General features: G+C 39.0%; 1 protein-coding gene across 5 annotated transcripts in view; it reads left to right on the forward strand.

Annotated features, from left to right (window-relative positions):
- Window positions 1-15,840, forward strand: part of LOC5504423 (von Willebrand factor D and EGF domain-containing protein) — a 135,990-nt gene that overhangs the window by 64,721 nt on the left and 55,429 nt on the right. For all 5 annotated transcript variants that reach the window (XR_007306498.1, XR_007306499.1, XM_048721668.1 and 2 more), the window contains 3 exons: window positions 625-688; window positions 807-1,034; window positions 14,749-14,960. Coding sequence is in view for 3 of the 5 variants with exons in the window: in XM_048721668.1 (XP_048577625.1) it covers window positions 625-688; window positions 807-1,034; window positions 14,749-14,960 (504 nt within the window). In the remaining 2 variants the exon portion in view is untranslated. The remainder of the gene's footprint in view (window positions 1-624; window positions 689-806; window positions 1,035-14,748; window positions 14,961-15,840) is intronic.

Below are 15,840 nucleotides of genomic sequence, written 5' to 3' on the forward strand. Positions count from 1 at the left end.
GATTAGAATTTCAACAGAGCCAGAAATCTACAATCCTCAACAAAAGTAAGTGGGACACTTCCCATACGAACAACCGCCAACCCTCTCCCCCCGATTAATATTGGTTAGAGGCGATTTTTCAGCTCAAAACACAAGCAGTAGCAAGGTGATTATTTGCCCTCCAACATTAGGGAAGGGGGTGGGGAAGTGTCCCATTAGTTTTGTAACAGATTGTAGTTATATTCGCACACAATTGATCCGTCAGTATTGACTAATGATGTTGATCACTTAGACAATGGCCTTCGACGAAGATATTATTTTAATTGTTTTACATTTAATGATGTTGATTTGCCATTGGTATCTAGTATAAAAGCATTTAAAAATATCTCGTGGCAGTGTTAACTTTCTAAGAATGTTAGATAATGACCACTCGTGTTCTATGGAATTTAGGGCTCTCATTAAAAAAAATATCAATTTTTGGGGGTTAATTCGTGTCCTAAATCCCATAGAACACTCGCGTCTATTATCTAACCCTTACTTACAAAATTGAGAAAATGAAAGAAAATTAGCCTGATATATTAATATGATTCTTAATTCATTTCTGTAATGTAAATCTTCACCAAATGTTTTTTCTTATTCTTGTAGGGATTACACATTCTTGAAGCTTGGAGATTTCATGTTATTTAAAGATAATGAAGCCTCTACCGAAGTAAGTTTTTTAAACCTAATGAACTTACCTTACATAAGTATGAAATGATCTTGGACTGAGAAAAGGGCTTATTCTTTTTCGTCTTGACATTTGAGCCACGATGTTATCTTCTTTTCAGATACACACACGCATGTGGACATGCAATGAATCGCCAACTGCTAGCTGCACCTGTGGCGTAGCTATACGAGAAAAAAATGATGTGCTGATATTGTCTACATGCAATTCTAAATTAGAATGGAATAGTGATGCACGTGCTCCTTTGTCGATTTGTAGACCAAGGGGGTATCTGCTACAAGGCTGGCACATAACAAAGGATACCAGTTCATCATGTGAGACGATATTTACGGTAAGTAAATATATGGGTTCCGATTCATGCAAATGATTGGTTGTACACCCTCCTCCCGACCAAGGTAATTAAGAATGACTAAAGCGTTTTTGTAGAACCAACCTAATTTATTCTCATTAGAAAGTGTTATAGAGCACTCTCTAGCTTTTCCAGCTTATTGGGCGCAAATAGAATTCATACTTATACGCTACTGCATTATTTTTCGTATTTTGATTTGAAAAGCTTTATTGTGAAACGTGCTAGTTAGACTGAGATAAACTCATAGTTTTGGGGTATCTTTGGCAGGACCTAAGATAATAATAATAATAATAATGATAATAATAATAATAATAATAATAATAATAATAATAATAATAATAATAATAATAATAATAATAATAATAATAATAATGATAATGATAATGATAATGATAATGATAATGATAATGATAATGATAATGATAATGATAATGATAATGATAATGATAATGATAATGATAATGATAATGATAATGATAATGATAATGATAATGATAATGATAATGATAATGATAATGATAATGATAATGATAATGATAATGATAATGATAATGATAATGATAATGATAATGATAATGATAATGATAATGATAATGATAATGATAATGATAATGATAATGATAATGATAATGATAATGATAATGATAATGATAATGATAATGATAATGATAATGATAATGATAATGATAATGATATGATAATGATAACGATAACGATAACGATAACGATAACGATAACGATAACGGTAACGGTAACGGTAACGGTAACGGTAACGGTAACGGTAACGATAACGATAACGATAACGATAACGATAATGATAATGATAATAATAATAATCTTTATTATCTTAACTTCAGAGACTAAATATATACAGAATGCTTACATATACTTATCGAAATTAGCATGCCTTAAATGAAAGGACTCTGACGGGACGCTTCTAAACTGGTGACGAACAAAGGGTGTACAAAACATCTAGTAAAACAAAAATTCTGAGTTTCGCAAACTGCTAAGTTACATTAAATGTTTGAATGCAATTCGGTTGATAAAAGTGTTCTTAAATCGTTCAGTTTTTACATTTGGTGTTATATAGCGCGTACCACGAAGATTGTATTTGGTTTCTTTTATAGCGGGTAAGTATGAATGTAATGGGTGGTTTGGAATGGCTACAGCTTTTTCATACAGTTTACAGTCTTGCTTGGTCAGTATATCGCTTATACAAACAGGTGTAGATACGAACCGGCTTTTATAACACCTGTCTAAGAATGACTGAATGATATTTAGATCTGAGCCGCAGGCCCCGTAAACGGATAAGCCGTAAGTGATACATGGCAACACCAGGGAGAAGAATATATGGTCTAAGAGATAGCAGAATCAGAAAAAAACATTAAACACCCCCTGAAGAAGGACTGAATAAAAGTCCGAGATGTTTTTGGTCTCCATTTTAATCCTCACACCCACTAAGACATCCCCGTAACGAATAGCAGTTGGTCAAAATTGTATAAATATAGAACGATCACCCCCGTCTTCTGACTTCCCCCTACCCTCCCCCCCTGGGGGAGAAGTTCTCGAGAAAATAGTGGCGGCAGATAGGGGGACTGTGCGTTCTTGTACATTTATTGAACTAAGAGCTTTTTCAAGAATTTTGTAGTTACCAACCCATAACTAAACATTTCCTGCGGCTGCCAAGGAGTGACAATGTCAAAATGTTCTAGTAATTACAGAGATCTATACCTAGCCTTTGCATTACAAAAAAGCTTCGACAATGTCTTCTTTAGAGAACTTGCTGCAACCAACAAAGCATGAACTCTCTATTTATTCAAAACTTATACAAGACGGGTATAGATCCGACACATTTCAAAAACTTTCTTAACATTTACCTCTATACCTTATTTCGTCCCTTTCTCGCTTTTTCATTACTCTTCACAATACCTTCCATGATTTTTCCTAAAAAAATATAAAAAAATATATTTTGCTTGTTTGCCTTTAATCATTCTAAATTATCAACCAAGTTTATCGGATCGCCTTTTAACCTTTACGCTAAAATCACTATGTTATAGCCCACACCACTACGCAGCCCTCTCTCTTCTTTTTTTGTGGTTTTCAAAATACGGTGAAACAGAATGTAATTGTTTAAGTGTATAGTCATGCCAGAACAAAAGAGAACAAAGACATTACAGTATATTTGTACTAAATAAACTAGATAGTATTTCACAGGTTTTTGAGAACCACTCTACTTTACCTCTACAACTAATATCCTTCTCTGTCTCCTTTCTGTTTCCTTTCACACGTAAACGCCCTACCACAATCTCCCTATTTATCCTCCTATTTAACCACTCTACTCTACCTCTACAACTAATATCCTTCTCTGTCTCCTTTCTGTTTCCTTTCACACGTACACGCCTTACCACAATCTCCCTATTTATCCTCCTTTTATCTCAAGCATACACACACTCCCCACACACTTCACCGCATCTAATACTATAGTGTGCAAGCAATATATCCGTGAAACACTAAATAAACACCCCTCTGTAAGAGAACCGGAGAAACCCGACCCAAAGGTAATTTCCGGCCTGCCCGACGAGCTTTTAGCCTCCCCGGCACCCGGTGAAAATTCTAAATCAACCTGAACAGTTTCTTTCTTACCTGACGAGTAAGTTGAGTGACTGGAGGTAAATAAAAAAATAGCACACCCGGGGCCTGAAAGCTGCTGTAACAGATGAAGCTGGTAGAGCTGGTGTAACAGAAGCTATCGAAAATAATTAAGCTGGAGTAGCTTCAATCCCTACTTTATCTTTTTATCATCCCTCAACCGTCAATGCTTATCAACCTTTATATCACAGTTAATATCCAAACCCACTCTTTCCACCATCAACTTTACCCCCTAAATTCAGTTCAGTTTACACTATCAACATGGCTACTCCATCACCCTTCACAATTACTGACCCACACCACTGTCATCCTACCATATTTTTAAGCCCCTGCGTCATTGCGGCATTAAAGGCTAAATTGGGGCTCAAAATAAGTTTAGATGGAAGTGCAGGCGCATAGCTCATATATTCATAAATGATATTTATTATTTATAGTCTTTTTATAAGAAAAAAGCCGCCTTTTTCCCATGGACTGTTACGCATTTTTTTCTTATGAAGAAACGGTATTTTGAAAAAATATATAATTGCTACTGCTTTTTCATATCATGAAGCAGCTTTTTAGATATTGTCGAATTAGCGTTTCTGTGCTCTTTTAAGAGCACAGAAACTATTAAAATATTAAAATAGTAAAGGACGGTATTTTGCACAAATTTGACCGGTTTTTCATGAAAAAGCGGTCACGATGAACACTGAAGCAAAAAAAAGCTTTTACAGTCCCTAGAATTCTTATCATCCCCTTAAAGTCCATTACGAATGTTAGAGCGAAACTCAGAATTTTTGTTTTACTAGATGTTTTGTACACCCTTTGTTCGTCACCAGTTTAGAAGCGTCCCGTCAGAGTCCTTTCATTTAAGGCATGCTAATTTCGATAAGTATATGTAAGCATTCTGTATATATTAGTCTCTGAAGTTAAGATTTATTTAGTTCGTCCTCTCTGTCGTCTACTCGTCTGCATATTGTCATCTGGCTATGTGCATGATGTTGGTACACACTGGCGTAACAAACGTAGATTTTGCCCGGTGGCGCCAACTGTCGTCCGTCGATCGCCATATAAATGTATTTAACGCTTGCTGCAGGCTTTACAAATTTATTGAAAATACCACAAATGGCTAAACACAAAAAATTTGAAGTTGGACGATCTTGAACGCGGACTTTTAAAACCTACCTAACCTACACAGAATACGTGACACTTGAATTAATTTAGTTAGTCACCTCACGGGACTCCGTGTACCGCTGCACATTTGAGTAAACTTATCCGTTTGGTAATGTATCCGTTTTGTGTGTCCTTGATATATATTTAGTATAGTAAGAAAACAAATGTGTTCGCCAGTTAATTTAAGGGACAAACTCAACACCAGATCGTGTAACAAAGGCTTTTATAGAACCGGAACGGGGGGACGGAAGACCAAACAATATGGCGGTCCGATAACACCAGAGCGAGCCAGATCTCTGCGCGCGCATACATAACTAAGTCAGCACCGCTGGCTGGCCCACCTTTGGGGTCTTTATATGTTGTATAGCCGTACTCTAGGAAAGGTGCGTCTTTGCAGTCTTTGTAGACTTCTACTTGAGTGTTTGTGAGTTCACCATTGTCTTTGTACATTACTGTTTCTACCGTCCTCTCTACTCGTCCAGTTTCTCTCTTGTCTGTCATATGCTACTATACTAGAACTTTTTTCGAAATAGTTTCAGTGCGTTAAGATGGTATACCTTATTAATGGATGCCGGTATGTGTCAAATAAAGATTCTTCTGGCAAATGCGTGATCGGGGTTATTGTCCGATCTTATAGTGCCCGTACAGGCTAAAATTTTGATTCCGTTTTTTGATATATGCATTTTATCGTCGAAACAGCTGAGTGACACTTTATTGATTTCGTATCTTCCTAACTTATGGTTTTGGCTTCTGATGGTCTTCATTTTGTGGTGCATCTGTCTGTCGTCCATTAATGTCTTTTTATAGTCTTAATGCTTGATGTTACTCTTAACCACATTCTTTTTTATTCCCTTTGCTGTCTTTGCTCCTGATTGGTAGTCTTTTATGTAACTGTACATCTTTGATCGCCTTCCGACAAACCCGCAGATGGGGATTCCTGCAGCCTCGTCTTTGAACTTGCTGATGCCTTTTTTGTTGGTTTCGTTGAAGTATGTGGAGGTCTTTGGGTAGTCACTATTGTCGAAACTGTCTTTGTCGTTCCAGAAATCTTGGTACACGGCTTCTGTCTCTATCTCGTAGGTCAGACTGTCTGTATCTGTGAATAGTAGCATTTGCCTTGTCTCCGTACTTCTCTTTGATGTAGTTGTAGTGGAAGTCGTACATCAGTACCTTGCTGAGGTCTAGGATGCACATGCCCATATAGGCCGGCCTATTTAGGGTCAGTGTCTCTTTTTGATTTTGTGAACGGCCACTAAGTCCTTGTTGAATATCTTACTACTCATATAGGAGGGTTTGAGTAGTTTTAGTAGTTTCTTTTCTTCAGTCATCATTCGACGTCTACCCTGTTTCGTAGGTTCTCCATAGTCTCTCCGAATACGATGTTGTTCATCAGTTTGAAGAAATCTTTCTTACGTTTTTCAGTGTTGAAGTCTATATACTGCTTTAGCCATGGTGAATGGTCGATTTCTAAGACTCGGAGGACTTTAGTTACTTTTAGGCCTAGGTCTGTGTATAGCTAGAGGTTTCTGTAGTGTAGTACGTACTTCTCTTTGTCTTTAAAGGTTGGGATCGGTTTTGAGATTAAACCTGTTTGTATTCCGTATTTGGCTGCTATTTTGCTGCAGTAGTCGGACAGCATGTCTTTTTGCACGTTCACTCTTTCAGCGGCTAGTTGGTAGTCGTTGTGGAGGTCGTGGAGGCTTCTAGTATAAACCCCTTTTTACTATTCTCTTCGTACTCAGCTAGGTTTAGCTTGTTGATGTTCTTTTCTGAATCCACCAGTTGGTATGTACTGACTCATAGCCCATCCGTACAAGTTGTTTGCATCCAAGTACATAACATACTTCGAGGGCGCCGTCTCGTCGTGTGATTCCATGTACTTATTGTTGGCCTTGCTGTATCTGTTGGCTATACATGATATACCATCGCGCATACCCTTCTCGATGAATTGGAACATGTTGATGTCTGTCATGAGTTCCAGTTTAATGTCGGTCATTTTTAGCATGGCGTCCCATGAAAGACCGGGGGATGTGAAGTAGTTGCATGGATCTAGCTTATAGTATTCTAGGCACGTTTTCCTAAAGTTCTTAAACAGGTCAGCCAGCAGAAGTATGCCAGACTCGAGGTATAGGTCGTGGTAGTCGCCCATGGTTTTAAGGTTAAACTTCTTCCACACTTTTTTTAGCATGTTTGTAATCGTCCTCTGAGATGTGTTGGTCGTACATAGTGCTATAGAAGTCCTCCTTCGCTGGTAGCTTGTCGTTGAACATCTCAAAGCTGTCCATGTAGTCGTATGGGTATACACCCTTTCTAGCCATAAGGTCGAGTTTCTCACCTTTTAACCTCTTGGAGGTGTATTTCAATGACTCCCTAGGTAGGTTGCCTACCAATCTCTCAAAGCTGGAGCTCATGAACTGGAAGCTGTCGATGAATGTGAGGTGGTTGCCAAGCATAAAGGCCATTTACTTCTCCATGTTGTTCGGTATAGTGTTGATGTTCATTTGCTTCTCTTCACCCTTATCGTTCACATATGTGTGTTTCTTTACAATGGCTCCGATTTCCTGCATTATGAAATGGCTGTCGTAGCCTCTTAGGTTGTGAAATATAACGGGTACCTTTATCTCCTGAGGATTGATTCTAAGTTTCAGGGTACACTCTTGGTGCGCCGAGCCTCTGTACTTACCAGTTATGTGGCAGTGGTCTCGAACTCGAGTGTCCTTCTTAGTGTATTCTTTGTTGCATATGTGGCACTCTTGGGCTTTTTGGAATTGATCCTCGTCATGCTTTGACATTTTTGGCGCTTTATTGACACAGCTTTCTCACCCCTGTAAAGCTGCGTTTGCTTTGTATACTTGTCGTCGTAGGTGCAGACTACTTTATAGGCAAATCCACAGTCGGTATGTTTTGGTAGGCTCCAGTGTACCCATGGATCTTTTCAGTTATAGCTTCAAAATCGGTGTAGATGACGAATGGTACTGGTTGTTTCTTGTGGTGGTTTATGAACTTGAGTGTGCTGTGTTCCTTATCGGGCATCTTGACCGCCTCTGTTCCATTAATCTTGAGGCAGTTCTCAATGTGGTTGGTTAGTACTCTTTCAGAGCTGGAACACTGGAGGCAGCTAAAACAAAAGTGCTTCTTATGCTCGTGTTTCGTTTGGTTGAACATGAATTTGTTAAAGTCTTTGATTAGTACATAGTGCTTGTTACTACCTTTAGTGATTAGTAGAAGCTCCATATGGCCTTCAAACCTCTCCTTTGATATGTACATTGGGTATGGTTGTGCGTTATCGTAACTGAATACATTGATGTTGATCCGGTTTTGCTTCTCGACTTTGTTAAAGTGTTTGACAGTCACCGGGAACTCAACACCTGAGTAGTCAATTTCTTTGACAAATTTCCTATTAGGCTTCTAAATTCTCTGGGGGGCTTTACCCTTTGGGTTCAGGTGTCTGATGTGGCACCATCTTAAGCACTCTCTGTCCTCGTTCTTTATGTTAATCAACCCTTTAGCGCTATTTCGTAGTTGGATGTATGATGATCCTCTCATCGGCTGGTATTTTACGATATCGACATCGACTGATTCTATTGTCCAGCCAGACCCCTCAGATACCCATTGGGCTATCTTATTCAGGACTTGCTGCTGGGTGTTCTGTAGTGCCTCACTAATATCGGTACTATTGACTATTGTTTGAGGTGTAATGTTGAATTAGGCAGTCTTAAACTCTAAGCCCTCGTCAGACTCCTTCGTGAACGTTACCTTTAATGCTGTAGCGAATTTGAGGCCTTTCATAGATTGTAGTGTATTTGCGATATGGTAGTCGGTGGCCTTAGCCGTGCTTTGCAGTTGTGCTAGTGGGTCTCTACCATTTTTTATCCCAATTTCGAAGGACATGGTGTAACCGCTCAAGGCGCGCCTCGTCTGCGCTATATTGGTTCTAGGTGTCGGCGCTGGCCTACGAGCCTTAGTTGTAGGATTTGGCCTACGAGCCCTAGGTGTCGGCACTGGCCGACGAGCCCTAGGTGTAGGAACTACTCCGGTGGTGGTGGCATTATTTTGTCCTCGTACTCCTGAGCCATCTGCTTGACGCTCCTGCGTGGTGTGGGTACTGGTGGTCCAGTCCTAGGTGCTGGTACAGGCTTTGTCCCCTGTAGCTTCAACAGTAAACCGTTAAGTTCAGACTTACTCAGTTTATTGAGGTCTCTCTCATTCATGTCTATATTAGGGTTACATATTTTCTGTGAGTCGCTCATATATACACTTACTATATATTTTATTTTGAAATGTACGAACCAAACTGGTTCGTGACGAACCCGTCGGATTGTATGCTTCTGTATGTTTTTAATTTTTCTAGAATGTCTTGGTGGTCACATCGTTTGTGTTGCGTGCATTTTGGTTCCTCCGGTGCTTCTTAGTCTTAAGGTGGAAGTCTTCCCTGCTAGCGTGTAGTTTTTACCGTTTCCACATATTGGGTAGTACTCTTTATTCAGCATGTACCTAGTCTTGGATTCTCTTACAGTTCTTGTTCTATTCTCCTCAGTCTTATGTATGGGTGGGCGTCCTCGTCCTTTTTTGGCTTCCATATTTACTAGTACAATACTTTTTTTCTACAAGTGTTTATAGTGCGTTTAAATCCCTAAATAAAATCCAATTGCTAAATTCGTCACTGTACCCCTTCCACTATAATCGCTCCAAATGACTTAATCAATGCGGAAAACATCCTGCTTGGCTTTTAATAATTCAGGCTTTTAATAACTACCTTGTATGTCTTTATTATTTAGATCCTTAGTTTTGTAAGTGACTGGATGGATTAGTGTATTGTATTTTATCAACTATAAAAACTTCCTCAGTCCAATTCGGTGTGTAACCCTTGTAGAACACATTTCGTTTATATTTTCTTATACTAGCCTTATCAACTATTTTAGTTATGCCACATGATGAGCAAGTACATTTTAGTATCGTACGTCCGTTTTAAGTTCTCTCGTACCGTTCAGAGTCTGGGATGCAATCAGTAACTCTCTTCTCCTTGACGCAGTAAGACTCCATATAGCATTAGAGTATACAAAAGTATGATATGAGGAACCTATGGTTTCCCCCTTAATGGTCATTTAGACTGACCGAAGGAGAAGTACAAGCACCAGTAGCCGCAAAGTACTGACAGCCTCTCTTGGATATCATCCCCTGAATAAGCAAGTGCCTTTCCAGACTCTGATTCCAAAGTTGTCGAAGTATTCGTAGTACGTATCATCTATATTTCGGTAGTAGACCCAATGAGTTCCAATGTCGCTACTACCGTCGAGGTTGCCTATCCCACATTCCTTTTTATGGATCCGCCCGGGTAGATCATCGCGACTATATACACCTCTGAAGTGTTCTATGCCTAGCTTGGTGACCAATTTTAGAAGGTCGACGTTTGGAAGTGGTTTATTAACAAACCTTATAGCAGCGCTCCTAGTAGTGGGATACCGTTGAACGGGCTGTTTTTACCTAGCAGGAGTCCTCTTGCCTTTTGCTTCTTTTTTGCCTTCTCCTTGGTTAAGCTTCATATCCAATCGTTGGGTCATACCACTGACCGAAAAATGGAGGTGGTCTTAGGCTTAGGTAACCGCCCTTAGGCTTAGGCTAAGGTGGTGAAGGGATTCTGTACGTTTGAGGGTAGTTTTGAGGCCGATTGTCTACTTGGAGACCTTAACCTGATAGAGCTGACATTGGGGCACCCCAATCGAAGCAAGAAACCCCCGGAGGAACCTTTCAGTTAATCTTTCGAGTTTTACATTTCCCATCGATAAACACTCAAAAGCATATGCATGAGACATGATAGCTTCTATTTCATGTAGACACAAGAAATCAATGTTCCATTCATCGAGGGAGAGAACTCTCAATAGAGTTATTCAGTGCTATCTCCGTCTTTTACACCAAAGGGTGAGGGAATGCATAATATTTTTGATCGAAAAAAGCTTTAGATTTTTACAAGAACTTCGTTCGGCAATGCTATCAGTAGAAAAGAAAGCACTAATTGATAAAGGAAACGCCGAGAGGGCTAAATAATGACTAAAATGTTGTGGCATTTGAAAATACCAATGCAAACAACGGCCGGTCGTAGTAAAACACTTGGCACGCATACAAAAATAACATTTTGGTATTAAAATACCTGTTATCAAAGGCCATATCAGGCAACACTGAGCAACAGGGACTCAAAACCCTATATAAAAAATTAAAGCACAAGAAATTAAAGCAAAAGTTTTGATCATGTTCAGGGGTGCGCTGATGGCCCAATCGGCCCTAGGTTTTTTGCTTTTAATCGATTGATGCCGGGCTGTTTCTTTCTGTTGGGAGGAAACGGGCCAGATTATTATTAATCGAATCTAAGGAAAATGAATAAATAAAATAAACAAAAGATGGCTTTTAACTAGAATGATATTTTAGTGAAAAAGAGCAAGGAAATTGTTAAATTTTCAAAGATTCATTAGTTGGACAAAATCTGAGAATTGAGAATTCATTCACGAAGGTTATTTCATTCCAAGTAAGTGGCGACTTTCAATTTTTTTTTAATGTTTTCATTGACGAGAAGCTTCGTAGTGGAACAGCTCCGAATTATTCTCTAGACCACATCTTCCAAAACTCGGCAAAAGCTGCACTAACACAAAACATTCTGTCTCTTGATTATGTCAGGTTTTTATTGTGGCTTCCCAATAAAAGGGCACAGAAAAGCGACTGAAAAGCGAAAAAAAACCCGCCGGTAAAGCTATATGTAAGAGTTCATGAGTTATGAGAAATGCGTTCAGGAACAGTTCAGATAACTTCCTTTTCTGGAAACACAAATGTGGCGGCCTAAACGGATTATGACGTCATCATTCAAGCCCCTCGGCTTTTACCGCCAGGAAGATATATTTTTCGCTTTAAAAGCTTTTTCCCATCGATTTTTGGAATTTATAGAGCAACCAGTGTGTTCGATTCGAAGTTTTCGAAGAGCGAGTCAAAACATGGAAGATAGTGAGTATTTACTTCGAGGGGATTGGCGCTCCCCAGCGCCATTTTTGACCGATTTCGAACCCAAACACATGTAGAAGTTTGCCAAGACCACTCTACAAAATTTTTTCTGGGATAAGAAAAAGTTGTTCTCAGAATAAGGAGTTATGTAGCTTTCGAAATCGGTATGTCTCTATATGGGACGCGACGCCTGTTGCTCGGACGTTTGGTTTATTTAAACGATTTCGTGTTGACCTCTGCACATCTCCAACATAAGTATAGGAAACAAAGGAAGGTTGTCAAGTGGACTGCCTCGTTTGATAGCTAGCCTAGCCGTATTTATTGATTGCTATCATTTTTTTTCGCTTTATTGGCTTACAGCGCTGCCAAGGTTTATTACTTTATAGCTAAACTGAATAAAAATAAAATAAAATTGTGTGTGAGGCTGTAGTTTCAGTAGGCTCCTCTGCAATAAGGCCACCATTAATAATCAGCTACTGTAATCTATAAATAAAATAGAAAAGAAACCCCTTCTTCTTTTCTAAATATAGTTGTTACAATTTAATTAAGGTATTGACCATGGCAAAGAAGAAGAAGATAAGTAAATATAAGGATGGACAGATGGATCATTTAATTTTCTCCTTTGTATGCCACTCTTAGTGATAACTTATACTATTCTTTTTTTCTAATAGTTGTTTTATTTGTTCATTGTGTTATTGACTATTACACTTTAACAGTATGGTTACAGACTGACCCTCCAGTTCTGTAGCACTGTGGAGAAAAAAGGGGGGAATGGGGGACCCCCTTCATATTAACAAAGACAATGCTTGAAGAACACTGCTTGGTGGACAAATGGTTTGAGATTATTTGGTTTTCAATGTTATTTGAGATATGCGCCGATGCTTCTGCTACGGCCCTGCCCCTGGTTCATGGACCCCTTGTTGAAAATAGGTTTTCTAGTAATAACATGTTTTCTAGCGAGGGAAGGTTGTCTATTTCTAGTATGAAAATGGATGAAGGTTGGTTAAAAAGTTTCTATGTATTCAACCCCCAGAGCTAACACAGTATTATACTTCTGGGATTTTTTAATTCGCACTAAAACATAAGATGAGACACTGCATAATGTGAATTACAAAGGTGTAGTAGGCTTTTGAAATGAGAGGGTATCTATTAATTTCACATCACTTTTGTATATGGTGTTTGATTGTATAAATTGTAAAATTGTATGATTAGACAAATTGTGTAGACTATTCTCCCACTTACTCTGACTGAAAATTTTCTACCAGAAAGAATTCAAATCATTAGAACTCTGTTGGAGTTTGTTTAGGAGAAGAATAATAAGCTCATGATTTTTTTTGTTTCATTGAAATATTGCATTATACATATGCTTTAAATAACATTTTTTGTGTCCACTTGGATTGAACATTTTACCACCAGGCTTGTGTTATTTTGTGGGTGGTAAGTTCCCATCTTTTTTGAGTGTATGACATTTTGAGCTCTGTTGCCCATCATGTGTATACCTGAATACCCCCTCCCCCCCTCTCCCACCCACGCCTGGGCAATTCTCTAGCCTGTCCTCTAGCCTTCAAGGCATTTAAATTCTAAGCCCATTTAGCCTTTCGGCTATCAAGTCATAGCCCATTCATGCTCTAGGGACATTGTCAAATATCTAAATTCAAGGGTTATATTTTAAGATTTTAGATTTTCCCACCAAACATAGCCATTCGAAATATGAATTTTTACCACATCTTTGCGCCCAAAGGCTTTTCTTTCGAGTTTTAATACGTCTAAATCCCCCTAAAAAGTTACTGTTTTGTCAGTTTATGCTCTCATTCTCGTCTCTCTGTGGCCGCCATGTTTTTTACTTAGTTCCTGCGAGTGTGTTGACGTCATCTTACAATTTGATCTGTGATTGCTTGTTTCAATGTTTTGATGTCTCAAATGTCAAAGCAAAAAAAAGTGTTTCCAGTAAATGAAGAAATCTGAACTGAGGAAAGCCCAACGAGGCAGGCTGGCAAAACTCGACAAAAACTGGTACACTCCTCTCCTCCAAAAACACAAGGGCGGCTTGAGTACAGGAAGTACAAGTCGCCTGGCTTTGATCTGGGCCCTCCCCTAGATCCGCACCTGATTTTCAAGAGAATATCGATCAATCGGCCGCTAACCTTTGTAGTAGACCTCTAGGCTCCATGTACCCGCGGTCCTACAAGCAAACAAGAATAAAGCAAGAAAACTCTCCGTTGAAAATAGTACAAAATCGCCAGCTAACGCAGGCTATGCTCGGGGCAGATCTCTAAACGCTCTAACACGACGTCTAGGGCATAATAATAATAATATCAATAACTTCATGTCAATGTAGATTTGTAAAACTATTATAATTGCCTTTTCATATGATACATATTGGATATATATCTCGAAAAAAATCTGCGGTTTCATATAAAAATACCTTATTTTCATATAACAAAAGCTGCCTTTTACGTATGGACTGATAACCTCTTTTTCCTTATGAAGAAACTTTATTTTGCCAAAATATATGTTGCCACGGTTTTTCTATTCCGCCAAGCCAGAAACAGAAACGCGACCGAATTTAGAAAAGCACGTATGGAACCTTAAAGACAACAATATCGAAGACCTTATTTCAGAGCGCATCCTATCATCTCACTCCTCCTACAACAGCTATAGCAAAAGATTCTCTGCCTCAAAGAATAAGAAAAAAAAATCAGAGGATTGTTCATTTTATTTTGTCCGCAGTACCCCGGGTTCTTATTTCCACCAATTTTATTATTATTATTTTGCAGCTACTGTACTTAAAGTGTGGTAAAAAAATACATATCTTTGATATGTTCATATTCTGTATATACTTCTATGTTTAACTAGAAAAATACATTAGCATTCACAAGTTGGCTCACAGAGCAATTGATTGTTTTAGGTGATCCTTCCGTCCGGGACAAAGGTTAAAATAGTAAGAAGGTCATGGGGCTTAAAAGTCTATGTGACTGCTTTCAAAACCAACCAAAGAGCAAATAACTACAGAGGTCTGTGTGGAAACTTCAACGGTGACGGGAGTGTCGAGGACGAATTCAACGATGGTGGCGATAGCAATCATTATACAGACTCAACTAAATTCGCAGAGAGCTGGAGGTTAGTCTCAGGGGCGTAGGCAGGATTTTTATAAGGAGAACCCAAAAGGAGACATACATATAAGACATTTTCTCCAGAATTTTGAGAACGATGCATACATTTTCTGTATATTTGGCTGCAAGACGGGGGGGGGGGGGGTGCAGCCCCTTGGGTTTTTCCTGTGGCTACGCCCCTCAGTCATTTAACGTAAACGACAAAAAGCCACATCTATCTAGCGCTTTAAGACATAAGGATCTTATTTAAAAGGTATTATTTGATGCCTATTCCTAATCTCTCTAAATAATGTCCATCAACCACTTCAATGTTATTGTTTTAACTGACAATATAGCTAGTCTAGCGCCTAGGGGGGTTCCCATGCACCCCCGGGAAATATGCTTCTAACTAGCATTTTGGAAAGTTCAGGAGGAGTAGAAAATGAAATTCCGTGTTAACAGGCATGCAAAATGTCCCACGTGCCCTTTCTATGCTAATTGTATGCTAATGAGTGCCGCCATTACACCCATGTTTGGGGGGGGGGGGTCAAAGGTGACACGCTTGACCCTCGTCTTTGCTCCCCCCTGACTGATGTGTGCATTTCCAACACGCTCTCGATTTGCATACCGCTGTGTGGCGTGAAATGAACAACCCCCGCAAACAAAGCGCTTCTATGTAGTCTAATCGATCAGAGTAGTTGTCTAAAGGACCGAACTTTATCATTGACAAATATCTCTAAAATTCCACGGTTGATTGTTGAAATATTTGCGGAAAATGTGTTTTTATCAGTTTTGCGGAAAGATGTTCTAAAATGGTAGTGTTATTCAAAATGTTACAACTTTCTTTCTATTGAACCCAGCCAAACCAAATTTGACATAAACGCTATTCGAACGGACTGAACTTCGCA

Source organism: Nematostella vectensis, chromosome 14 (genome assembly GCF_932526225.1).
Source record: "Nematostella vectensis chromosome 14, jaNemVect1.1, whole genome shotgun sequence".
Taxonomy (NCBI): domain Eukaryota; kingdom Metazoa; phylum Cnidaria; class Anthozoa; order Actiniaria; family Edwardsiidae; genus Nematostella; species Nematostella vectensis.